The sequence below is a fragment of the Plectropomus leopardus genome, chromosome 11, assembly GCF_026936395.1.
Source record: "Plectropomus leopardus strain MGB_pleo_1.0 chromosome 11, ASM2693639v1, whole genome shotgun sequence".
NCBI classification, from domain to species: Eukaryota; Metazoa; Chordata; class Actinopteri; order Perciformes; family Serranidae; genus Plectropomus; species Plectropomus leopardus.
In genome coordinates, this window is record NC_142186.1 from 16,982,563 (window position 1) to 17,009,403 (window position 26,841).

The 26,841-nt window shown below is 40.3% G+C and overlaps 2 protein-coding genes across 4 annotated transcripts; both read right to left on the bottom strand.

The window, feature by feature from the left end:
- Nucleotides 1–282: 282 nt before the first annotated feature.
- znf576.1 (zinc finger protein 576, tandem duplicate 1) lies at nucleotides 283–12,697 on the bottom strand. Its single transcript, XM_042490665.2, has 10 exons — nucleotides 12,587–12,697; nucleotides 10,961–11,490; nucleotides 9,090–9,602; nucleotides 4,320–7,954; nucleotides 3,675–3,939; nucleotides 3,057–3,251; nucleotides 2,891–2,977; nucleotides 2,588–2,774; nucleotides 2,161–2,368; nucleotides 283–2,043 (listed from the first exon to the last, which is right to left on the bottom strand). Exons 2-10 carry the CDS (start codon nucleotides 11,451–11,453, stop codon nucleotides 754–756), a joined length of 6,873 nt encoding a protein of 2,290 aa, XP_042346599.2. The 5' UTR covers nucleotides 11,454–11,490; nucleotides 12,587–12,697; the 3' UTR covers nucleotides 283–753.
- Nucleotides 12,698–14,442: 1,745 nt separating this feature from the next.
- On the bottom strand, nucleotides 14,443–26,347 carry LOC121945544 (uncharacterized). Of its 3 annotated transcripts, XM_042489774.2 has the most exons (3): nucleotides 25,761–26,215; nucleotides 21,302–22,867; nucleotides 14,443–16,163 (listed from the first exon to the last, which is right to left on the bottom strand). In XM_042489774.2, the coding sequence occupies exons 1-3, from the start codon at nucleotides 25,873–25,875 to the stop codon at nucleotides 14,845–14,847; spliced, it is 3,000 nt and encodes a 999-aa protein (XP_042345708.2). In that variant the 5' UTR covers nucleotides 25,876–26,215; the 3' UTR covers nucleotides 14,443–14,844. The 3 variants fall into 3 exon arrangements, with proteins under 3 accessions (XP_042345708.2, XP_087940225.1, XP_042345707.2); XM_088084099.1 differs by lacking the exon at nucleotides 21,302–22,867 and having other exon boundaries at nucleotides 25,761–26,178; XM_042489773.2 differs by lacking the exon at nucleotides 14,443–16,163 and having other exon boundaries at nucleotides 16,839–22,867; nucleotides 25,761–26,347.
- Nucleotides 26,348–26,841: the final 494 nt, after the last annotated feature.

Here is a 26,841-nt window from a genome sequence, read left to right on the forward strand (position 1 = left end):
GTGATTTTCATTACAAATACACAGTATTGTGTACAATGCTGTTTTTTTTTTTTTTTGCCAATATCCAATATGCCAATATAACAACTAATTTGATATATCAGCAGTTGTATTTAGTAGTATTGTGTTTGTTGGCTAAATGTCATGCTGTCATGGCTTACTGTGACACCTGAGTATAACAGAGCCATATGTTTTTCCTACTTTGATAAGTCAAAATATCTGCTGTGAAAAAGGCGTACTGTGAAAACATTTGTCAGCAGTCTGCAAAAAATGAAACACTGCATGTATTATTTCATCTGTCTTTTATTATGTTCTGAAATTCAAATAAATAATATGTAAATTCATTGAGCAGAAAAGAAGCTCATCGTGGAATGTATATTCAATAAGGTTAAAATAAATAGTAGAAAAAATCATGATAATTGCAACATCAAAAATTACATTTTGCCCTTTTGCAAAACAAAGTATATGGCTATGTTTTTTTTTTACATTTCCTTCTGAAGGCAAATTAATTTTTACACTTGCTCAATGACATAATAAGCCACGTCACAGAGCATTTGTTTTTTTTAAATTGCAGCACAAATAATCCTTCAAAATAATGCCACTGCCAGTGAAAGGCATCATGAAAAAGTGAGGACAGAGGATTTAATACCATTTTTTTGATTAGTTGGGTTGTCATACACCAAAAGTTACACAGTTACATTCTAAATCAGAAAGCAAAAGAGTTGAAAAATTAAGGGGTCATTTCTGTAGTGGGCATTACTTTTTTGCCAAACTCCCTTGATTATGGAAATTCAAAAAGCAGTTGTGGTGGCGTGAGATACAAAGAAAGACACAGCACTTAAGGCATAGCACCCGAGATGTTCTCTGACAGTCCCCATAGCGACACCTGCCGCCTTCTCCCTCCCCAAGCTGCTCTGGCCAGTGGCCTGAACCATCGTACCGCGTGGCTGCGTCTGGCAGAGGACTCTCCTCCACCAGGCTGGGATTGGGGGTTTCATTTGTTGCATGAGCCTTCTCCATGGGGGGTTGAGGGGGAACTGAGTCCTGGGTATCAGAACCGCTGGAGAGAATCAAAGCCTTGGACACCTCTAATCTGAAGGCCATGAGAGTCAAAGGGGCAGATGCTGTCCTGTGATGCTGCCTGTATAGAAGCCAGGAGTTGACCAAAGCCAGATCTGTTAGGTACCAGAGCACCGCTTGAGGCCAGCAGGTTGGGGCCGAGGCAGTGAGAGGGATAGAGTAAAGATTCTGCAAATCTCTGTTGAGTTGAGCCGACATCTGGGCCTTCTCAAAGTTGTCAATGAGTGAAGCCATGTTCCTCTGGCCATTTCCTGCAGTAGAAAGTATGAAGCCACAGTGTGACCTGCGCAACATCAGCTTCCCGTCTGAGCTGACAAACTCATCTCCGATCTGTCCTCGGGCTCCTCCGACCCTTCCTGCACCATGAACGCCTGCTACTAACAGGCGCTCCAGCATGGCAGGGGTGGAGAGCTCCTGTTTGCAAAGAAACACCATGCTGCCTTTGGGGACCATTTTTTCTACAGCATCTTCTTTGCCGGACAGACCCACTTTAAGATCGACGTGTAAGAGTAAACCGCCAAATCCAATTAATGTAGTACAGTAAAGAGACGGTTTCTTATTGTGCATCTTCCCATTCATAGGAAGTGGATATTGGTCAACTGCATAGTCATCCTCTCGCCTCAGTGACTGACACCCTGCTCTGAAACGGCACAATAATGGCCGAGCCTTCCAAAGAGGATCAGTTTGTGTTCTTGAAGTGTTCAGGTCATTTTGCGTGTCCCCTTGCCTCTGCCTGTCACTTGGCTGACAATTTTCACTTTGCATGTTTGACAGAGTTTTATCTCGCTGTTTATTTTGAAAGTCACTATCACATCTTGATTCCTGAACATTACTGTTGAATGAATCCTTCGCAGGAGAGGCAAGCTTCAACATGCGAGACAGCTCGAGGAAACGGGAAAGTGGCATGGCTTCAGCAACCAGGGGCACCTTAGTCAAGTCCTCCCAGTAGAGCCTCGGACTGGGAAACTGGAAAATAGCAAGAGACCAAATAAACTTTTAATGGTTTTGCAGTTCAACAGAGCCAAGTAAATATATATAAAAAAACAACAACAACAAAAAAAACAAAACAAAAGGAGCACAAACCTTTAAAGTTCCCATTGCAATGTGGATCCCAACAAACTGTGCAGCCTCTCTGGCTGAGACAGGTTTCTGCATGTTTGACAGTTTATTTGTGCAATTGGCAATTTCTACCCAGGTGTCCCAACCAAAGTACATAGAGAAGTAGTCAATGGGTTCTTTGGTCCTGTTCTCCTCTCTTGGTGCTTGGAGCTGACTCACTGAACTTTGCAAACTAAGGGAGATAAAGAAAACATTTTAAACACAATCTCCAAAAACACCAATTTTTCCCTTAATGGTCCCATCTAAGAACATTTAAGTAACAACGAAGCTTGATTTCTGCACATTATGACAGTATAATTGAATCTTAATAAAACAGTATGAAGATCTTTGTTTTTTTTTCAGCAGTGCCATGTAAAGGGTTGAGGACCTAAAAAATGAGGATGTACTGTACTTTTTTGACATCCCATCTAGCTGCTGTGCGCTGTTTGTTTCGTTCTTGTAGAAATAGGCCATGATTTCTGCTTCAGAGTCCAGCGGAGGATCGGACAGTTCAAATCCACCAACGTCCTCTTCATCGGAACTCTGAAGGAGAAAGTCCCGAAGGTCTGTTGGATGCTGCCACTCAGCGTCTGCCTCAGCTGAAATACCAGATAACATACAGATGACTTATCCTAGGTATGATCAACATTTTTGATAAATAGCTAAAGGCCGTTAAACATGTAGCTAAAAGTACATTTTTAAATTGATAACAAACCTTGTCCATCTGCTAAGCCACTGACTCCTGGTTCTGACAATAGTTCTCTCACTCTCATTTCCTGGTAGTCTGGTGCAGAATGGCTCACTGTTGACAGATTCAACATTAAAATCTTCATACAATCTTTAGTAACATGGAAATATCATTGGAAAAGGAAATGACTCACATATGTTACTTTCTGTAGCTTGATCTGTCTGCTGGGCACCACTGGATGCCCCTGTTGATAAATTCCCACTGTTGGTCGGAGCAGCTCCCACGAGAACCTCCCTGTCCTCCTCCTTCACTGGGTAAAAGATGCACTGGTTGGTGTTGAACTCGGGGGTGATGCAACAGTCGCTCGCTATCTCCCCGCTCTCCATTACTGAGAGAAAAAAGCCAAAAACATCCATCTTTTTTTTTAAAAAAAAAGCCCTCAAAGGTTTACAGACTGGCAATGCAGGAAACAAAGAGGATTTACAACCACATGGGCTTATTTAATCATCAACTTTCAAAGCTAGGAGGTGAACAGCTTAGCTGAAAAAGTAGCTAATAGGTAAATCTGGTACATACTTATCTTTCTATGTGATTGTTTTTTGTACATGATCCCTGATGAATGTAACAAACTTAAATAACCTTTCTGTCTTAATGCTGCATAAAGCCAAGCTAATCGCCTCTAGGCCATAGCTCCATAACTAATGCACAAACAAGTTAGTGGTATTGATCTTCTTATCTTAAAGAAAGAAAATAACAATATTTCCCAAAATGTTTAACCAGTACTTTTAAAAGAATGTGGCCCAACACTTACATGGACTGGAGGTGTTTTCGTTGCTGAGTGGCTCCACGTTCCATCTGATGTGTCTGCTGTCCTGTGTTGACTGGGCCTCGTTCAGCACGAGGCTGCTCTCCTCCTTCACCAGAACAGTTCTTATATCACGATGGTGCTGTGGCTGCACACTTGCATTCTGTCTGCTTTGACAGGTGGGTGCAACCAGTGGTGCATCTGAGATATTGTCTTCAACCTTTATCTCCTGGCTCCCAAGGGCTTCATTCACAGCAATGCTGTCCAAACCCTGAAGTAAAAACAAATGTTGAAGGTTTGCAATGTTGAATTATTTATTTATTATTGAATTAATTAAAGAGGGGCTGGGGAGATACTTATGTACAGTCAGTGTATTACATACAGTAGCAAGCAGTCGACGCGCTCCTGGTTTGCTGCAGAAACAGACGGGGCGCACACCCCACAGCTAAGCATTACTCTACTGCATAGGGGGGTTGATATTAAAACGTATTTTAGCCACTTCTGTTTCTGCAAAGTGGGAGCACACTGATCACTGGCTACTGTATTTACTACAGTGACTATACATATATAAGTATCTCATACAGCCCCACTTCCAAAATTCTGAACTATCCCTTTAGTGTATAGTATTTGTTGGCACAACTGGGATCTTACCTGTCGTTGATTGTCCCTCGCTGTCATCCGGCACGGCTCCTTGTCAACACTCCCATTCTGTCCAGAGGTGATGAACTTCTCAAGTATGATGCCTGGAGACTGGTCAGATTCCCTGTCATGTTCCTCTCCTCCCATCAGTCTTCTTGTTACCTCCTCAACACTAGCGGTAACTGATGCCAGCTCAAACCTGACTTGCTCTTCAGGATATTTCTCTAATGTAGAGGGCATGGGAGGTAAAGATGCGGCAGGAGCATTAGCTTTGTTAGCCTCTGGCTGTGAAGTCTTTGAGCTGGTCTCGCCCTCATCATTGACTTCTGAATCAGAGCTGATGGGACGTTTTTCGTACACTACCTGACATTCATCTTGTTCTTTCTCTGATACAGTTTCTCCAGTATCTCCTACTGAAACTCTTCTTGATATCGCATCCCGTTTTAGACGGCCTGCTCCTCTTCTATGACCCCTTGTAGCATTCCTCAAAACAGCTCCTTTACCCCCTTTTTTCTTTTGGACTAACATTTCGTCCTCCTCCTCTTTGATCTCCTCCTGATTAGTAGAGCATGACACAGTCTGCGAAGTCAGAACTTTTCCAGCTGTTGTTTCATTACTAACTTGCCCAGGGAGTTCGCCAGCACTTCCACCCTCAGAGCTGCAAGTTCCCCTCGCTTCGTTTTGGGGGACAGTATCTTCAGGAGAGGCTGGTTCATCTCTCTCATTCTGCTCCCCAACAGTGACTAAATCTACCTCAAGAAGTAGATCCTCCTTAATGTCCTCATCTATGCTACCCTGGACTTCAGATTCTGAGCTGGGATTCATCGGGATATCTTCTAGCTTGCCCTTGTCTGATGCCAAAGGCTCTCCTGTCTCTGAATTCTTTGTCTGAGTAGAGGTACTTAAAGGAGATTCAGATGTAAAGTTTGGAGAGGTCTCTCTGGTTTTCATTTGATTTGATGGTGAGTGAACTTCTGGAGAGGTATGAGATTGATCATCTGCTCCTGTTTTACCTTCATCCTTATTTTCAAAGGCAATTATTTCATTATCTGAAGGAGGAACAGGAAAAGATGGGGATGGAATTAAAGCTGGGAAAGATACACTTCGCTCTCTCTCCTCTAATGCCATTTCTGTCATTTCAGGTTCAGTATCCCAGTCTGCAGCAGCATTCATCACCCCAACAACCTTATCATGCTGTTTTGGGAGTTGGTAAAGATCCAACCTGGAGACGCCTTCAAAGATGTTCCCATTGGTGTAGGTGAGGCCAGGACTCTCTATAATATGCACCATAGTCTTGTGTTTCTGAAGGGATGACACTTCGCTGAATCTTTCCCCACAGTCCTGACACTCTAAGGCACGTTTGGAATGAGAAGTTATCACTCCTTCAGTCTCCACTTTTGAGGAGGCTTTACGTTTCCTTGTGGTCTTTGGCTTGGTGGGCAGCGCCTCAGGCGCTTGACGGGAAATCTGTAGTGAGGACAACAATGAAAGAGCTTTTGGGCTCGGTTTAGGTCTCCCGCCTTTTTTCTTACCTTTCAATGTGAGATTATTTGTAGGCTCACTTGTTGAAGTTTTGGGTTTGTTGTCTTTGCTCTGTTGGGACTTTGTTTGGGCCTCATGAGGTGAGGCCTCCTGTGTCTGGCCTGATGCTTTTGAAGGGTCTAACTTATAAACTTTTAGTTGAGGCTGTTTATGACCTTTCAATAGAAGTAGAGCGTCTTGGGTTATCAGTGGACCAGCTATGTCTGCTGAAGCTGCGCTTGTTGTTGTACTTGTATTTTCCTCTTTTACCAAATTTTTCTTTCGTTTCCCAACCTTTGCATTCTTGGGCTGATTTTTTCGCATTATTTTTGCTTGTTTTTTCTTTTTAAATACAGGCGAGGCTACAGTTTTTTGTTCACTTAGGCGCATCACACCCTTCTTGGCCACTTCTTTGTTCTTTTTCATTTTATTTTTTCTGGTATCCTCTTTGATTTGTTGCTCTTGTGGGTCCTGTTTTGATGAAGGCGATTTTACTTCAGTGGTAGATATCAAATGTTCTGCTTTCTTGTCCCTTTTCCCCTTTCCTCCCTTCTTCTGTGATGGTACCTTTTTCTCTGAGAGATTTGTTGCAGGTGTTTTACCTCTTATCACTTCTTCCTGACTTTGCTCACGCTGCTGTGATGGCTTCTTCTGTTTCTTGGTTTTCTTCTCTTTGCTTTGTGGACCAAATTTAACAACAAGGTGAGGCTTTTTTCTTCTTTGTCGTTTGGCAGGTATGGCATCAATTTGATAATCATCCTTGTCTAAGGATGCAGTCAGTTCTTGCATATATCCTTGAAAGATAAACGCCCTGGCAGGCTTTCGTTTCCGCACTTTCACCAGTTCTTGAGCTGACATTACATTTACAGGTAACTCTGAGATCTTTGGCACCTGTTTTGTCTCCAAATGTGGAACCTCTTCTTTAGCAGGTGGATCAGCTACTTCAGACAGGTTCTCCATCTGCTCCTGACCTTGCTTGCTATCTACCAGCATCTTCTCAGATGCTTCTTCAGATGGTTCTATTTCAACTTTTTCCTGTGTCTCTTGTAGCGCAGCTCCATCCATCGCAGGGTGGCACTGGTCCAGACTTACTGTTTGCATCTTTGAATCAACCTCTCCTGTGAGATTAGTTTCAGATTCAATTGAAGTTTGTGTAAGTGTATCTGGTGGAACAAAGGGGCAAGCAGGAGGGCACTGTTGCTCTGTTTGTAAAGGGGTCAGCTCCAGCTCAACAGTCATAAGTGGTGGGGCTGACAGGCTCATCTCCTGCTGCCCTAATACAGTCTGATCTGCAATCTTCTCCAGGTCAGTGGTTGGTACCAGAGAGGAGGATGGGATTTCATTTTGTGGCACAGTTTGGGATTGTTCAAGTTCCTCAGTTGGTATAAGTTCTAATATGACTGTTTGCTCAAGGTTTTGCTCAACCTCATTCTGACAAACCATTTGATCCATAGGATCAGACTGAATTACACTAATATCTGGCTGTTGAAGGATCTGATGCATCACCTCTCCCTCAGGGGTCCCTGTATGTTCAGTCTGAACAAGTGTTAGCTCTATATTTTCACCTGCTGCTATGTGGGAACCCAGTTCTGAGAAATGGGGGTTTTCCAACTGTCCATCTGGAGTAATAGGTTCCAGTATAATTGTTTGCTCCATGGCGTCACATGGGTTGTTTGAAGGGTCCAGTTCAACTATCTTAGATTCAGTCTGTTTCAGCCCCATAAAATCTATCTGCGGTGGATTCAAATTCACAGTTTCTGCCAGTTGTGGTATCTGCTGCACCTCAAGTGGTGGGGCATGAGGTGGCACCTGCCCCAATATGACAACTTGATTTACTTTCTGCACATTACCCAAAGATTCAATAAGTCTGCGAATCTGTTCTGTGTCAATATTGGCATCAACTTTTTGCAGTGGTCCATTGGGCTCCACCTGTAGTAGTGCTGGTTGGCAAATAGATATTGGAGTTATGATGGGTGTGCTTTGTTTCACTTGCTGCCCAGTTGGGAGGGCTTTACTGGCTGCAGCAGGCAACAAATTGTGCTTTGTTTTCATGTGTTGTAGCCGTGTCTTGGTACTCTTGAAAGTGGCCTTACATACAGAACAAGGATACTTCATCGTAGAAGCGCCTACAAAAATAAAGAAAGAAAGTTGTGATGCATTGTGGTATACCATGAAAAGCACAAAATATTTTCTGCAACCTGACAGACATAGCATGTTGTCCTGATTACGCGTTTGTTGTGGCTGATATCAATAATATAAATAAAAGGCAGAGGCAAAAATGTGAAGAGGATAATAATTATATTTATTTTTGACAAGTCTATTTTTTAATACAAAATGACTATTTAGAGAGCCTTCATCATCCCTGGAATAAAGAAGACATTTATTTATTATAAACTTGTTTAAATTACCTAATTATCACCAGAGTTTATATTTCTTGTAGTGATCAACTGACTCCACCATTGAGAGAAGCTGCAAAGGCCAATAATATATCAGCTCCTAATATATACTTTATCCCTCGCATTTTTATAATTTTGGATTAGAAAATGTGATCAAGACTGAGAGGCTAGAGCCATGCTAGCAGCTTGGCTAGGCAGTACATAGACACAGCAGTTGGCAGGTATAATGATTATCATGTTCACACTCTTAGTTTAGAGAGTTAGGGCACTTGTATTTGACAATTTGCACTAAAAGCAGTTGAGGCTGATTTGAGTTGAGCTATTGGAAAAATTCCAATTTTGACCTGATGATGGTGTTACATTACAAACTATGGGATAAAAAAATAGATTACAATTCATCCTGAGCAGGACATGAACATCAGTACCAAATTGCATTGCAATTCATTCAATAGTTGTTGACACATTTAACTCTTTACCACAAATGTGAATCTCATGATTGTGCTAAGGGGAAAAGCCAGGAGATCAGCAGTCAGTAAGATTCATCATTTGGAAGGTATGACTGTCTGTACAAACTTTCAAGGAAATCCCCTAGTTGTTGAGAAATTTCAGTCTGGACAAAAGTGGTGGACAGTCCGACAGGCTGAGTAACATTGCCGTCCATAGAATCATCAGAGTTAAAGCTTTATGTATTTTTTGCCCCTGACTGTTTTTAACATGCTCTGTTTTTAATTGTCTCTTTTATAATTTTTGCTACCTTGTAATGGTGTGCTATCTTGGCCAAAAAGAGATTTTAATCTCAAGGGATTTCCTGGTTAAATAAATAAATAATAATAAACAATATCCATAACATGGACATGCTTCTTACCAGCATCTTTCTTCAGTTGTGCTTTAGCTGTGGTGTCCTCCTTATCTCCTTCGCCTCCCTCTGGTAAGTGTGCCACCATGTGTTTCTGCAGAGCTTTGGACATGGTGAACCTCTTTCCACACTCCTTGCAAATATACGGCCTCTCTCCGGTGTGTGTGCGGCGGTGATACTTCAGCAATGTCATGGTTTTGCAAGGTTTGCCACAATCAGTGCAGGCATAACCATCCTGGCCAAAATGAATTTTCTTATGAAGGGTGAGCTCTGATGACTTGTTGAAGGCCTGGCCACAAATGGGACACTTGAAGGGTTTCTTCTCAGTGTGGGCTTTCTGGTGGACCATGAGCTCTGTAGAGTTTGTGAAATGGCGGTCACAAACGTAACAGGCGAAAAGGGCATTCCTCAGTATGCACTGTTCATATTCTGCAGGGTGACTCAACTTCAGGTGACGTTCTTTGCTCTTGTGATCACTGAAGATTATATGACACTCCATACACTGCAGGGAGAGCTGAGACGCTAAAAGGAAACAGAGTTAAAGAGGAGAAAGGCAACGTGTTACATGCATCCATATGCTTAGAGTAGAGTGGCAAACATAAAAAATAGTAAGGCGTGCAAAAAGAAAAAAGTTTGGCTCTGGAGCAAAAATAAGACATCTTTATATGGCAAATACACATAAATAAAGGTTTCTGTGCAAAAAAGTGAAAGGAGACCCTACAGGTTTTACAACTTCCCCTTAGCAACAAAAATGATGCTGCAAATAATTAACTGACACATGCAAAGTAAAAAAAAAACAATAAAAAAACAGAATAGCCCGACCAATACTGGATTTTTGAGGCAGATACCATAATAAACTCTAAATAAATTATCTTTAATTGTCCCCCTGCCACTGTGACTTGTGGATTCCAAAATCTGGAAACAACTTAATAGATTACCATTGTTTTTTTTGGCTAGTGAGTAAAGTAAATCAAGCAGTCTCTTGGATATATTTTATTTTATTTATTTTATATTTATTTTGGCCATTGTCTGGTACTTATTTCCACACCTGGCTTTAAATATATGAAAGGTTAACATAAATATATGAGAACTTAATACGATAATGATATATGTGCCCTTTGTTTTCATAAATGCATAGTGCAAAGATAAAAATATTTTTAGAGAGAATCCTTTAAATTTGTTTATTGTTTGGCCCATATTTGTACCCAGAGGTGCACCTGTCAGTGCTCTCTGGTGGACAAACACATACCAGCATCTGCAAAAAGCTAATATGGGTCAATACATAAGTCTAACCACAATATTCAGCTGACCAAGCATCTTTTTGTTTGGCTGCATCTGAACACCAGAAAATATTAACTTCATAGGTTTAACCAAACTTGATAATGTATCAGTGTGTTAAAAAACAGAAGTATTGTTTTAAAGTATATCATCTTGTAAAAGTACACGGTGAAAATGACTGTGAATACCACAATAATGATGTGTACGGGTCATTACTGAGGATATTTTTAAAGCTTTGTGTATTTAAATCTAAAGCATCAGTGGTTATCACGCTACTGTAGTAAATCACAGCAATCATCAACCACTGCAGAAAAACCACAGCAGATTTCTTAGTGCAGTGTCTGTTTCCTGTGTGGACCATCCTGCTATCGCAGTGTAAACTGGGATTTGAGAAAACACTGAAACTTCCTAACACAAAATGCAATTTAGAGTGCTGTTATATTTTCATAGTAGGGAGTGTGCAGCCAAAGATGAAAAATCCAAGACCAAACAGGTCTCTAAATCCTACCCTCTTGAAATGTATGACCTGCACCAAAAGTAATGATCTTATAATCAATTGTTACAACACAGAATGACACACACACGCAAGGTAAAATACTCACATGTTAGAGGCATCATCAGTGGTTTGGACATGTCCATCTTCAGAGGATCTAGCATGGCCTTCTTGGATGGAACATATTTCCTACCATCACGTACACCTTTATCCAATTTCTTTGCCTTTTTTTCATCACACCCAGGATTTGTATTTGTGTCAGGTAGCGCTTCTGTGGGCGCACTTGGCTTTGTAGCAGAGTCTGTCTCTATCCCTGCAGTGTTAACTGAGGACTCTGTCAGTGGCTGAACAGCGGGCTCTTTCTCCACTGCTGGTGTGACCATCATACTTGCAGGTGTTTGTTCTGTTTGCATCTCTGTCCCATTTTCCTGCGGTGTGACGACTGTTTCAGTCCCAGATGGTGAAGTTGATTTATTCTCCTCTTCTTGTGCATCTGGTTCACTCTGTGCTGGCTGAGCGTCAGTGCTGGTGTCCAGTGGTTGCTCTGTGGTTGCTGTGGTCACAGGGTTTGGCCCACTGTTTGACTGGGCTGGACTCTGCATGGCTCCCTGCCTTGGCCTCTCAAATATTCATAGGTTTCTATGAAATCAGGTCCCAAACAGAAACACAGAATGACTGTTAATTACACAGACAAACCAAGACATACATGAATACCTTCTGCAGATACCAACCAAACTTTGCTGTTTTGTATTTAGGTGTTGATGCAGCGTTAACACACGTTTAGTTGGGCAAATTTTCAAAATTGTTCCATGACTTTTCAAGGACCTATAAACAAATGTTTAGAACCTATGACATGGAAAAACTGTATGGTAAATTTTGCTCCCAATGTTTATTATTGTATGAAAATTAATCAGCAACCTTTTCCAATCTGTAGTTGGTTATGTTATTATGTTATTACATTATGCGGAAGGTTATCCACAGAAGACTACTGCAACAATTAACTTCCTTACGTACACAAAAAAAAAGACTTCCAAAACTTGCAATGATTTTTACTAATTACATGGCCTTTACAAGCATGGAAGATAAGATTGTGAAATTCCATGAATACTCACTAATACTTTTCATGACCGTGGGAACCCTGTCTGTGTGCATTTATGGTAAACAGTATACGTTTTGGGATGCAAGACACATTTTGGAAAACATTATGATAATTGGAGAAATCACATTAAATCAAATGTTTACGCATCATTCAAACGTATGCACCTGATTTCCTAAAAAACAAAGCAGTCTTTGCGCACTTTGATTTTTCAAAAGCAGTGAACAGCATCTTTGTTATCTGCACGGCGACAGCTGGGAGACCAGTGAATGAATGGGTTTAAAACATTTGTATTACAAAAGACCGACGAGGATGCAGGGCAGCCGTTGAAGGCTAAAGTATAACCCAAATTCAACACTTTAGTTTGTATTAATATCGTGTGAATAGTGTGCTTTAACATTCACATTTTATTGTAAAAATCCGTCTATGACAACCACTAACATTATACACAAATAATGTTAGCCCGGTTAGCTTAAATACACTGATAACACTTCATGGTACAAATCGTGTAGTAAATATTAGCTTTTCCGACCAGTTACGGCGCCAAAGATGCTAAATATTCACTCTCTTTGCGTCCCATCTTTTACACAGACGTCCATATATGTGTATGAATGCAAGAGGATGTAGATTTAAGGTTACCTAAGCTGACTCGTCCGCCCAAACATCTCCGCGTCGTTCCGCACAAAGCAGACACCGACGGGCTGCAGACATCGTGACGTCACGTCTGACAAAGGCCGCAGAGGAGTCATGGGTATTGTGGTTTTTTCCCCGTCAAACCAACCCCCACTCATATAGCCCTTCTCAAACATGACATAAACATTATAAATGGGCCCACGTGTATTTCCTGTTGGAGTGTTTGTTACTGCAGTGGCTGACAGGATGTAAACAGAGACCAAAGCTGTTGCCATAGCAACACAAAAGCAATGAAACTGTCTATATAGGAGTGCTGCCCACTTTGCTAAAAGACTACAACACAGCAGATACCAAAACTTGGGTTGAGGTCATTGTATTGCAACAAATATACAAAATACAAAGGTATTGGTTAAAACAAACAAAAAAACCCCCACACAACTAGAGGCCAGGTTTGGTTGCCATGCAGTTCATTTTTATAGAAGTTCTTTGGATGTATAAAACCAGTTTGTTGGCTATCTGCTGGAGATAAAATTAGTTAGCTGCTAAGATCACGCATACAAATACGAGTCTATATGATTAAAGTTTTGTCAATATGGACATTGCTAAGATTCTCTACAATTTAATCATTTAGTTAATTTTACTGAAACCAGGAGCACCAAAGAAGACAGTTATACCTGCATAGTAAACGAGAGATGCAAAAAAAAAAGAAGGTTTAAATAAACACTTTGATTGTATTTCCCATCTTTGCTGAGCAACAGTTTTGTCTGAAAAGAACTAAAAGCCCATCCCATATGGACACCTGTCCTAAATACAATATGTTGAGTTCAGTGATTTAACAAATAATAGCCAAATCTATTAACTTTTATGATAAATATGTTTCCTCTTTACCTGTAGTGCTGTTAAGTTTATTCTAGTGCACTAATAGAGATGTTTGCCTTCTTTTAAGTACTGACTGGCACTTGGCTTGTGGTGAAGCAATGCTAACGCTCTCTCCTGCACCAATAATGTTTGCCATTCAAATCTCAGTATTTGTTAATGTTTACCTATTAAATGACATATTGTATTGCTTAAATGTGATTTGTACATTTCCTCCATTATGTCCTAGTTTTTAATGCTCTTATTTTACACCTTTGTGAAAACTGTTGTAATGTTTCTCACACAGATAGCGATAGTATACATATCTACTAACCACTGCATTAGCATTAGTAACTGCTCTGCATGACAAGCAGATCAACCACGCATAAGCTCATTATGATTGGATTTAAAATTAATGAGATTGATTGGAGGTCTCTTGAGCTCCATTAGCTCTCACTGTATTAATAACTCAGCCATTACTTTTGGTGCAAACTCCATTAAAACCTCCATTAAAACTGCTGATTGTCGCAGACTGATGATAATCCAAATATAATCTTATAGTAAAGGTTTTCATGAGCTATAAAATGCATAGACATCCTGCACCGTCACTTCTGCACAATTACCTTAGCCCTTGCCATCTTATCTTAAACATGCTTCAGCCTGTCATTACATGCAAGATTTTGCCTTTGTTTTAATTTAGTTTTGGCACTTTTGGACAAAATGTTTAAAGGTATTACTTTCAAACAGTTATGCTGTTGCTATGCGCTATGCAGTTTTCTTTTAGGAATAACTAGATAAGTAATAGTGGAAAAAACATGCTGGAAAAGTGAAGCACCCGAGAGCACTCTGACAGATTTTTGGCCAACAGTTATTCTAATCATAACTCAGATTTTTTTCCTCCACAGTATTTCCATTCAGTTGTTTAAACGGTACTAAATACTGTCATCTATGTGCACACACTGTATTTTGTAAATCCTCCCCCCGCACATAAAAACAAACACAAAACATTTTTCAATGCATTACTTTTTATTTCATTCTACAAGGAGGTAGCTTCATGTCAGTTTTACATTTTCTGAGTTTCATGACAATGTTTTGTAACTCATAGTTTTCATCTCAGTTTATTATACAAATTAAAAACCTGTAGAATATTATCATAGCTTTAGGCAATCACGGTTGAGGTTTACTCTGTCGTAGATACTCATAACTCTCCACACTTTTATGTTTCGTATAGTGCAACAGTGGGTGAAAGATTGAGTTTTAAAATTTAAAGCACTCTAGATGTATAAGAAAAAAGAAAGAAAATCCAACAAATTTATCTTAGCCCTACTCATGCATCTTTCCCAGTAAGAAAAAAAAGGCTACAGCCAAGAAAGACACCAGTGTCAGAAAATAAATGCAGCTTTGAATCTTCAAGCCTCAACATCATCCTGTGGGATTGGCAGCTCCCCAGTAGCATGTTTTATATAATGCAAATGGAGCTGTTCTACTTCATCAAAGCCCATATCACATTCAATACACTCCCATTCCCAATACTTGTGCTCTCTGTGCATGTCTGTTTCCTGTAACTGACTCTCATTCCACTCCTGTCCTGTTTGAGGCTGCACAGTTACTGATTTCGATTCATCAGGTGGATGAGATCCTGCAGAGCTGAGCGGTTTAGAAAGCCTGAAGTGATGCGCAGGCTCTCCACAATCTGAGTCTTCGGACTCTGCACAATCCCCAGACTCTGCATTCTCAAACAGCTCTCGAGTTTCTCTTCTTTTCACACAGACTTCATCCCTTGGCAGCTCTTCCATGTTTGTAAACACCTCTGGCTCCTCTTCAACACTTGCAAGCACAAATCTTTTGTTTTTCATCAGTTGCTTCTTTGCAAAAATCGCATTATTCTTGATCCCCAGAGGCATCCCGCCAGACCCCGAATAATTCCTAAGATGTGTTTTTCTGTGAAGAATTAGTTTTCCTGCAAGAGCAAACCTCTTCCCGCAAAACGAGCACTGGTAAGGTTTTGCACCAGTGTGGATTCTGTGGTGGTTTCTGAGCTGTATAGCCATCTGGAAGCTCTTGGGGCAAATATTACACTTATATTCCCTCAGATTGTGAACCTGCAGGTGTTGATCGAGTGACGCTTCATCCCTAAAGCCCTTGACACAACTTAGACACCAGAATGGCCTCTGTTTATGGAGCTCGACATGAGCCATCCATGACTTTAAAGAACTGAAGTCTTTGTTGCACTGATCACATCTGGGAGTTTTTGACTTATACGTCCTGTGAACTCTCAGGTGACCAAGTAGCCGTGCTCTCCTAATAAACGAAATCCCGCACTCTGGACACTGATATTCACGCAAATTTGGGACGCTCAGACTTTTTGTTGGAGGCGGCAGGACTTCATGCAGCTGTTGGTGTTTCCTGAATGACTCCCAGTATTTATAAACCTTCCCGCAGACCGAGCACGCATGCTTCCTCTCTGCGGCTGAAGCATCTCTGACCCTTGGTGTTAACTCTGAGGGCTGTGTTTGCGATGAACTACTCATGTCACACACATCCACATCACTGCCCATGTCGTCATCTCTGTTTTCTCCATCGTCTCCTCTCCCAGAATCCATGTCATCTCCAGTCTGGGTTTCCTCCTCCTCCTCTTCTAGGGCATGCTGGTGCAGGTGAGTCTTGAATACTTCCCAGTCTGTAAACTTCAGTCCACAATCCTCACATTCAATGCTCCGCTGTTTGACTGTAAAAGAAGAAAAAAGGGCCAATTTAGATATTTTATCAGCACAAATAGTCACTCCATGAACTATAAGTTGAATTTCAAGTCATTCTAAAGTATATAAAACAATCTGATTTAAATAATGAAGTGTTTTCTCTAAGAAGTTCCAGCTGTAATGTTTGCAGTCTACTCAGAAGTAGAAAAAGCCTTTTTTTCCAAGACTGACAAAGTCAGTGTTTAATTACAGCAGGTAAAACTTACAAGACTGAGTTGTGGCTCTTCTCTTCATTCACAGATGGGGGGGATACTAAAAAGTGTTGAGTCAGGTATTAACTCTTCATAAAATTATCTAAATCTCAGCTTGCACATTAAAAAAAAGCAAGTCGAATATCTGCGACCCATCTATGGAGCCTGCAGTGTGCCTTTCAAATAATTATGGTACCGCAACTGCTTGAACTTATTTGTAGGTTGCTTACACCTTTTTATAAATCAAAACGTCTTCCAATCAATTCCTGGTTTTGCCCAAACAACTTGGATCTGATCACAAAACAGACATTTTATACATTAAAGAAACAAATGTGAGATGATAAATGATCAGAGGACAAATTCATTAATACTTTTACAGTTGAGTTTTCAGTTATATTCTAAAATTAAATTATTAATTCATAATTTAAAGACAAAACAGGTAAACAGAACAAGTATTTGTCATATTTATTTATTTATTTTTTAGTATTATCATGCATCAGTTAACTCTTAATTTGAAAAGGTCTATATTATGATGGCACACACCAGGCTCCTTATCCATAATGTGCTATGTATTAGTTCATGTTTTATTGGTATTTGTATTAAAGGTCTAGTGTGTAGGATTTAGTGGCATCTAGCCGTGAGGTTGCAGTCCAGAAACTACTTCAGTGTGCCAAGTGAGTAAGAGAACTACAGCGGTCACTGTAATAACATGACAACATGGCCCCATCCACAGCCGGTGTTTTGTTCGTCTGTTCTAGGCTCTGTGAAAACAGCACAGTGGATTCTGTCGCAGAGTTGTTCGATGTCCAGACGCCTCATTTTAAGGTAATGGAAATGCAATTCTTATTTTCAGGCGATTATAAACAAATGAAAACATAATTATGAATATTGTATTCCATTTCTGCCGATGGGTGCCCCTCAATTCTACACACTGGACCTTAAAAATGATGGCTTCGGCTTTCTGATCAACAGCTGTATTTTTTAAATGTAATGCTGCTGAAATCAACATGCCCCAAACCACAATCATGCATATTCTCTCAACTGAGGTTGAATGAATCACACAACCCAGTGATTCACGCAAAAAAAAAAAAATCTATTTATTTCTAACTTTTTTAGAGCACTTCTCTTCTTTGTTTCAGAAACAGCAAGTTAAACAAGTAGTCAACGGGTATATTGGTCATCTAAGGAAAAAAAAGATTTTAAATTAATATAGCAAAGTTACATCTCTTTTACAATACAAATACTCTTCCCCACTACCAAAGTGGTACAGTAAACTAACAACTATCCTACATGAACATAATCACTATTTTAGTTTTAGCTAAATAGTCTTTCCACAACATTGAAATATAACACTGAAAAGGAAAGAACATGGGAGCTTTTACATCACTTAATGCAAGATGTGTTGCAGGTGACATACAATTATTTGATTGTTTAAGTTGTTTTTTGGTAATAAATGGCTGCAATCTTCAACACCAGGATTTCTTTTTTTTTTAACCAATCTACAAACAGTGTACATTGTTGAACATCATATACTTTTATGTTCTCTGTCGAAACCTCAGTATTTAAAAGGACACAAGCAAAATTAGTATATATTAGCAGAATTATTTCAATGTTTTCATAAACTAGGAAATAAGTAGTGTTTCAGCTGCTCTTTTCTGATGATTTTAAATGCGCGAGGACAAACATTTACATGCATAAATGTTTTCCAATTCTTTTTCTGATATATCTAGATATGAACTACCATATGTTAGCCAGTAATTGGCTCTTGAGTTTAACCCATCACAGGTGGTCCACTTAAAACAAGGTCAAATCAAAAGGTGGCTCAGAACTACACATTTCTGCCATCTAAACATAAGCTTATAAAAGGGGTTACTCTTAAACATCTGTACATATACTAATCCAGTGTAAAAGAAAGCCTGAGAATAGGAAAACGACCTAAGGAACTGCTTCTCAAAACAAAGAATCTCAAATAATACAGAAACAAAAAGGGAAAGCACATTTCTACGTAGCGTAAACAGCTTTCTAACAGTTTTATAGCTTTACATGTTTAAGTAGTTTGGCAACCTCCAAAAGCAACAAATATCAACAATCTACAGTGTTTTCGCTTCAGTCCTTTTCAGGTTGTACAGTCTAATACACTCTGCGGACATGTTCAGTATAGTGCTGGTGCAAATCAGTTTCTTGACAAAAAGTAGTTCCACATTCAAGGCAAGTAAGGCCATTGGTATCTCCTGAGGAGACAGCAGCAGGGGCATCACTCTGCCTTTTGTAATCACCAATACATTCCTGGTAATGGCTGATGAGGTCCTGTATCTCACTGAAGGTCCTGGGGCAAATAAAGCAATGATACGAGTCGTTGTTACAGTGCTGAGTTTCGTGTTTTTGTAATGCAGTTGGTGAGAGAAAGGCTTTGCCACAATGCTGGCACTTATGGCTACTTTGTGACTTGGAGTCTGGGTTGAGCATTGAGGGTGGACAGGATGTCCCTGTGGTGTCAGCAGAGGGGATGTTGGGTTTTAATGGCTTTGAGGTCATTGCAGTGCTGAGCCTATAGCGAACCTCATTGGGGAGACGACAGCGGACTTCATCATGCCAGGCGAGGTGTTGCTGCAGCTGGTTCTCAGTCCAAAAGCCATGGCAGCACAGAGCGCAACAATAAGGTCGGCTCTTCGCCTTGGTCTTATGGGCTCCCAGTTGTCCCTCTGTTTGGAAAGCTTTCCCACACTTATCACACTTGAAGAGGCATTTGGCCATATGCTCCGACAGACGGTTGAGAGGCGGGGAAACTTCAGCTGCCGTTTCAGGAGTTTGGATGTCCTCTTTAGACTGGTGCTTAATTGCCAGGCACACCTTCTTATGTTCGAGGAGGGTGCCCGCAGAACTGCACTGCTTCCCACAGTCAAGGCATTTCACAGGGGGTCCAACTGATCCAGTTTTCTTCTTTCCTGTTGCAACAGGGCTATTTTTTAACGTTACCGTCACTGTCATGTTATCTTCCGTCTGTTTAACTTCACCGCTTGAGGCAACGGACTCTGTTTTCATCCTCCAGATCCCCATCTTTTTACCTTTTGTCCTCTTCGAGTGGGCCTGCCATTTGTGGGCACGCAGACCTCTTGCTTTAGCAAAGGTCATAGAGCAGAAGGGACATTGATAAGCTTTTGCCTTCAGCGTTGATGACACAGACTCACTCCCATTCAAGCTGACATCATGCTGTGGGACTTGGTCAACCAAGGCGAGCCCCTCTCCTTGTTCAGCCACAGCTGCCAAAGTGCTGCTGTGCTCACTTTCATAGTGAGCAGCTAAAAGAGAACCTTGCTCAAATGTTATGTTACATTCTGGACAAGGAAACCTTTTCCGTGCACTGTCCCGTTCAACAATTTTCTTGGAATCGGGCTCACGCTCAGTTTTGGTTTGACACTGAGGATTAAACATCTGGTGGCGCTGAAGAACCAGATGGTTGAAAAACTGTTTGCCACATTTGCTGCACTGAAAAGGTCCGTCCTCTGTCTTGTGGCTGACAGATTTCATATCGTCATCTTTTAGCAAGGACCGAGGAAATTTCTTTTCCTTATGCCATCTTTTGTGCGAGCCGAGAGCAGAGTTGGACATGAATCGCCGCCCACATTCTGAACAGTGAAATAGTCCTTTACTAGGCTCTTCCTGTTTAGGTTTCTTAAGCATTACAGGCATGCCAAATTTACCTTGTCCTACAGATTTGTGACCTTTAGCGTGAATTCTTTTATGAAAATTCAAAGCTCCAACCACCGAAAAGCTTCTGTCACACTTTTTGCATTTGTATTTCAAATTAGTGGTACTTAAGTCGTCGGTTTGAATTTCCATCTTCAGCTCCTCACTGTCCACATCCACATCCACATCCTTGTGCGATGTTAGGGAATTATCATTTTCTGTCTTACATTCAACTATCTGACTTTCTCTTTTAATGCAAAGTTTTTTATGAGCCCTCAAAGAAGCCTTGTTGTTGAAATGTGCTAGGCACGTTGCACACTGCAGATCCTCCAGTGTGACAGTAGACCTTGGTGATGACGGCGAATGCCCAGTCTCATACCCATGGCTTTTCATGTGAAACTGAAGTGCTTTAGCCCGTGAAAACAGCTTCCCACAGTCAGGACAGCAATATGTGTTCTTTTTCAGCTGCTCAACCTGATGCTGAAAAGATTTGATGGGCGGTGGGAGTAACTGGTCATTATGCACAACCTGGTGTCGGAGGAGGCTGGAGAAAAGACGGAACGACCTGTTGCAGAGTTCACATTTGTGATTCCCATTTTCATGTTTTCGCATGTGCAATGCCATAATGCCCTTGTGGCGGAATTTTCTACCGCACACAGGACATGCAACCTTGAAGCGCGGGTGTCCGTTCACAGAGTGCAAAGATCCTGTGACACCTTTTCTTAGCCTTAAATCTGTACACTCAGTCTGACTTTGTTTGTGGTGGGAGTAAGCTCCTAGAGACCAAAAACCCTTCCCACACTGTTCGCAGTGATAAATCTTTGGGCCAAGAAGGGTTTTCTTTGGATTGTATTCTTTCTTAGTGACTGAAATATTCTCCTTTTTCTGTGCGGAGCAGTTTTTCATATGATTAAACAGGCTAGCTGCGTATGAATAAGACATCATGCAATCTGGACATTGAAACTTTTTTCTTTTGGGATGATGTAGTTGATGAGAGACTAAAGCAGACAAACGTGAGAAGCATTTACCGCACTCACTGCATGTCAAATTTTTCTTTTCAGTTCCCTCTACCCCATCATCATCATCATCATCATCATCATCATTATCATCATCACCACCATCATTGCTTGTATTTTTATTCCTGTGTTGTTGTATGTGACTACTGTGTGCTGCATAACTACCGGCTTTGTGGCCAGATGTGTCATATGTGTGAACTGCCACTGACTGACCTTGAGTCTGCTGTCTTCTCTTACGAACACCATGCCACATTCTGTGAACGCGCAGTGATGAAGCACTAGTAAACCAACGGTAACACTCTGGACAATGAAATCTTTCCTCTGAGGTGTTACTCTCGGCTTCCCTTGCTATCAGTGCGCACTGTTCATCCATTTCCTCAAAGTCAATTTGTACAATTTTTAAATCCAGCCCCGGTTTTGAGACAAGGCTACTGGAGGACACTCCAGCGCCGCAGTCATCTCTCATTTCCTGATCTGATTCACACAGCAGCTCAAGATCAGGATTGAGCTCCTGGACAGGCTCGTCCTCAGATTCACTTGCACTGATCACTTGTACATTAAAGTCCCCGGGTTCATAACTCTCCAGCTCCTCATCAGTCTCATTGACATGCAAGTCTTCCTCAGCCATGCTGGTAAGAAGCACATTCTCTGATTCCACTTCTTCCTGCTCAGTCTCTTTACTTTCAATTTCCAAAGTATTCTGTTGAGGTAGCAGAGATGTGTGCATCTGACCCTCCTTTTCCGTTTCTTTGAAAACATCTGTGTGATGAAGCTGATGGGCGTGAAGTGCTGAAGCCCTGGAAAACTTGAGTCCACAATCTTTACATTCAAATGCCTTCTTCTGTAGCTGACACACTTGATGAAGAAACGACTTAGCTGGGGTCTCATCACTGTGCGCCATGCGCTGATGCCTGTAGTAGAACGTAAGCGTCATAAATACTTTTCCACATTCCTCACATGGGAACCTTTTCGCAGAATCATGTGAGTGATTATCATGCCATCGCTGATGGTTGAAGAGGGCGATATGGCCATTGAAAGACTTTTTACATTCACTACAGTAAAATTCACTGCAGGTTTTCTTTGGTTTTTCTTTCATTTCTTCTGGAGAGCACTGACTGTTGCGGCTAAATCTCTGATGTGTTTTAAGGCGCAACAGAGCAGTAAAAGCTTTACCACATGAACACTTGAACGTTTTTTCAGAAGTATCCTCCGCCTGCATTTCACTCAGCTTGGCTTCAACAATTGACTCCTCAGTGTGAAATGCATCTCCTGAACTTTTGTTTCTTGACTTTACTAACTTTTCCTCATGGCAACGACGGTGCGCATCGAGAGCTGAAGCGCGGGAATAATTTCGCCCACAAGACTCACACTGAAATGATTTCTTTTTCAAATGTTCAAGGTCATGAAAAACGGATTTGGAGGCTTGTCTGTGTGAGCGTTGATGGTTGAGAAAGTGTCCGATCACACCGTAACATTTCCCACAGTCTGGACATTCATAGGTGTGCTGCTTTGTTATCCCAGAATTGATTTGACTATTAGACTCCTTTTGGGAGGTTTGACCATGGCTCTTCTCCATATGTGAGTGGAATTCACTTGTTTCAACAAATGATAGTGAACATAAAGTACAGAAATTAGCTGTTTCACTGTCCTTTTCTGCTTCATGTAAACTGTCCAACTGGTCATCTAAATACAAGCTTTCTTGCGGGTGCTGATGGCGATGCTCCAAGTAGGCTGCCTCCTCTCTGAAGGCTTCTCCGCAATCCCGACAGCAGAAAACCCCTAAAAATAGAGAGGGGAAAATAGGAGGTCAAAGCCACTCCTGTTTCCAGAGAAAGAAAGTCAGTAAAAAAATAAAGAAAAAGAACAAAAATCACAAAAACACAGGTGCAAATCATATCTTTATTTGAAAAATTATTAGAGTTTACAGTATGGTCATGTATACAAGACTTTCCTTATCTAATTATCCAAATTTGGTTCTGGAAATATAACTATATTCCCAGCTTTCATTACAGAGGGGTTAACAAATACAGCGACTAAGCCAAGTGACCTTTGTGAAGTTCTATCATTCAGTTATTTCATAAGCTTGCTCCAGAACACTTTTGTACTTTTATTAAGTTAAATGTTACCAAAGCACCACATTGCAATAGACTGGGGTGCTGCAACAGCAATTGTGTAAGCAAAACACAGATTCTCTTCATTGCATACCCAATGAGTCTTTCACAATCAAATATCATGGCATACACCAGTCCTATTTATAAGGGTAAAGAAAATGAACATTTATATCCAAATTGACTAAATTTTAAGCATGAATCAGAGAATTAAAAACACTTTTGTTGATTAAAGCTGAAGCTGCATTAAACTGTAAAGCATAAAATGTGAAACTTCTTGTTTTAAAGTCCAGATTTATACCTACTAAAGCAGGTTTTATTGGCAGAAAAGCACAGTGATGAGTCATACGTCTAAAAAGGTTAAATCATTAGTCTGGGATATCACTTGGAAGTAGAAGACAGCATTCAAGATATAATAATACACTGCTTTCAAGTGGCACTTGTCATGTTTTTGTCATAGAGAGTCTAATGCTAAGCTGGGTTTTTTTTTTCCAACCTGGTCCCTATTTTCTCATGATTTTGTGTCTAAGTGACTAGAGAAGAACAAAAAAAATTGAAACTGTTCCAGTATTGAGCGAGACTGCTGCAGACAGCAGCAAAACATGTACAGTTTGCAATGTAACCATTCAGGGCATGTTTGCCGCATCAATTTACATCCACTAAAGTGCTTATCGATGTCCCTTCTGCTTGTTGTTGTTCCTTTTTGTTTAACCAGGAGAAGCTCAAAAGATCTAATCACCAAACCAACCAGACTCCGTTTGAAACTCAAGAAAACGGTTGTTTGGTTGTTACCAGCTGGTTAGTACAGATATAAACAAATTTCACCAAAAAGTTCAAGACAAGAATGTCAGAAGTGGAGCTGTCTTAGATAGAAAGCACAGCCACATACAAAGCAAACTCTCCACCACTGAGCTGCATCCTGTACAAATGTCACTTAATGTAAAGCCCCACCATGCAGTGCCTCTGTAAGTGCACTGATTTTAGCTGTATAATTCTTTAAAACCTGAGCAAACTAGTTTGATTTATTTAAAAAACATAGGAAGAAGGCAATGAGCAATGCAAGCAGTAATGACCCAAAAATTAGCAAGAAAACAGTAAAAAGTAAAAGAACATTGCTCGAAAATTAGTTTAAAAAAAAATAGACAAAGAAAAAGAATGTAAAAAACAAACACACAAGGAAAAATGACCTGAAATTACCTGAAAAGGTGCTTAAAATTTCAAAAAACTCTAATATAATTTTAAATATGTAGCCATGATAATTCTAAATTAAGTATATTCATGGTTTTCTTGTTTTTTTTCCTTGATATCTTCCCTTAACATTTTAAAAATCATTTTCTAAATACACTAATTTCTTGCAATTTGTGAAACATTTCTCACCAAGTCGATCACTGCCTTTTCTCCCATGTTTTTGAAAGAAATCAAAGCAATCTGCTCAAGGTTCAAAGATTTAAATACTTGTGAAAGGCATCCGTTAGCAGCACAAGAAAGGTGACACTGCTTCAGGTTTCAAAGGGTTGACAGAGAAAACCACCATAATTTCAAATAAAATAAGATCATTTTGATTTTCTCAGTGGTTTATGGTTAATAAAATACTAATAGCTGGGAGATCAACTTTTAATTTCCCCTGTACCTCAGCTTGGCCTGGCAAAATGATAAATATCTCTCAATACAGTAATAGCATTTTTCTACATCACTATATGAGTACAAGTTTCTGCTTCTAATACATTTTATATTAGGGGTCAACAGGTTATCAGCCTGGCTGATTATCAGGGCCGATATTTGGCATTTTGACGATTATCTGTCACTGTGTTTCATTTTAATGAGCACTGATTAAGTTAATTAAGGAAACAGTGTGCATATTACATTCAGCCAACACCAGAGAAGACAGTCTGCAATACATGCAAAGAAAATGTCAGCATGGGAGAAACCTTTACTTAGTTAAACCTGAGCTATTTTTATTTATTCATTTTTTTAATTTAAAATTCTACTGAACTTTACTTTAATTGCTGTATATGACGTTGAAAGTTTCAGTTTTGAAACATTTGACATTAAACATTTGCTAAACGCATTTAAACAAAGTTTTGTGTTGTATATTCCAAATTTTGACAGAAATATTTTTATTTTTTATTGTAAATGCATATCGGTTATCACTTTCATTATAAATGATCGCTATTGGCCCTGAAAAAACAATATAGGTGAAAACCTATTCTATATTACCCTTATCAAGATCCAGTGTGTACTGCTTATTGCCAGCACTTTATCATCAGTTACCATGATGGGGTTGAGTAACAGCTTGGTCTAAGACTGTTGCTGACCATTTACGATGGACATTAAATAACCAACAGACCAGGGGTGGATATAAAACACCGCAAATGAATGCAACTTCATGCCAATTGTAAGCATTGTGTTATTAGCCGTAAAACCGCGGTTATTTTACAGTACTGTGTTCTCGTGTCCCTGCGGCGGTGAAGTTGGTGTAGGAGGTCACCACGCCTGAGCACACTGCTACTGACAGTGCTAACAGCGCGTTCAGCCAAGTGACCACTGCGGGTTAGCCTACTTACCATCAGCGGTGTCCTCAGCCGATGGACCGACGATGTTTTCAGATGCCGTGTTTCCATTGCGGGGCTTGTTTGCAGCTCCGTCCTGTCTAATCGCCGCGGCAGCAGCTTCGTCCATCTTGGCGTGTCTCTGTTTGGGAGTGCTAGCTTACTCTAGCTAATGCTCGTTAGCTTAACAGCGCCACAGTTGTTTCCAATCAGTTTTTCTTATCCACGGTCACACAGCGCGGAGCCGGGGCGAGGATATAAAAGAAACGACGTACGTGCTAAGCTAGTCTGTTACCACATAACAACAAAGCATCTTTTGCTGTTTTTAGCAATGCGCGTGATGATACAGGGATGATGAACGTGATGAAGAGCACGAGCGCGGCTAGCTGTGTGTGGTGCGGCGCATCCCTTAGCGGAAGTGGATTCTTCTTCGTCTGTTTTGCTTATTTCCAGCAAGACGGGAACCTCCAGTGATTCAAGTTTGTATAAAATGTATCTTAATGATAAAGTTACGAAGGTTTCCCTTACAATCTTGTACCAAATGTATACTGCAAAAAGACACTGGAGAGATTTGGGCTTGATATTAAGAATACCCCCCTCCCGTGTGTTGTTTTTATATTTTTCTTTTGTGTTATATCAATAAACAAAATTATTATTATTATTATTATTATTATTATTGCACGTTATGTGAATTAGACAAAGAAACTGTTTGCCATTTCTTTTATAACCGTATGAATACCATAATATTTTGGGTGGAAGCTCAACTTTACATAACAAGGAAAACTCGACAAATAATTTACTTGTAGATAAAGACATTTTCATGCGTTTCAAAAGCCATGAGGTGGAGAAAGACATTATTTTTGTACAATTGCTTTTACTCTTGGGAGAATTCCACATCCCCAAGAAGAGATGGGCAGACTGCAGACCAGACTTTGAAAGTTTCTCACAAGAATTTCAACAACATGGCACCACAATAAGAGGCCCTAAAAATGAAAGGGCAGTAATGAGGAGCAATGTGTTTGATAATTTCCACATGAACAGAAAAGGCAGTATTTTGATTTTATATTACTTTTTCATTATTCATGTTATCTTTTTT

Excerpts from the sequence above, each read along its gene's own strand:
- znf576.1 (XM_042490665.2), bottom strand. The coding sequence starts at position 11,453 with ATGCAGAGTCCAGCCCAGTCAAACAGTGGGCCAAACCCTGTGACCACA. Across the intron at positions 9,603-10,960 it reads ACTGATGATGCCTCTAACAT|CGTCTCAGCTCTCCCTGCAG; the intron begins GTGAGTATTTTA and ends GTTTCCTTTTAG. Across the intron at positions 2,775-2,890 it reads TGGCTTAGCAGATGGACAAG|CTGAGGCAGACGCTGAGTGG; the intron begins GTTTGTTATCAA and ends CTGGTATTTCAG.
- LOC121945544 (XM_042489773.2), bottom strand. The coding sequence starts at position 25,875 with ATGGACGAAGCTGCTGCCGCGGCGATTAGACAGGACGGAGCTGCAAAC. Across the intron at positions 22,868-25,760 it reads GGCTGAGGACACCGCTGATG|GGGTTTTCTGCTGTCGGGAT; the intron begins GTAAGTAGGCTA and ends CTCTATTTTTAG.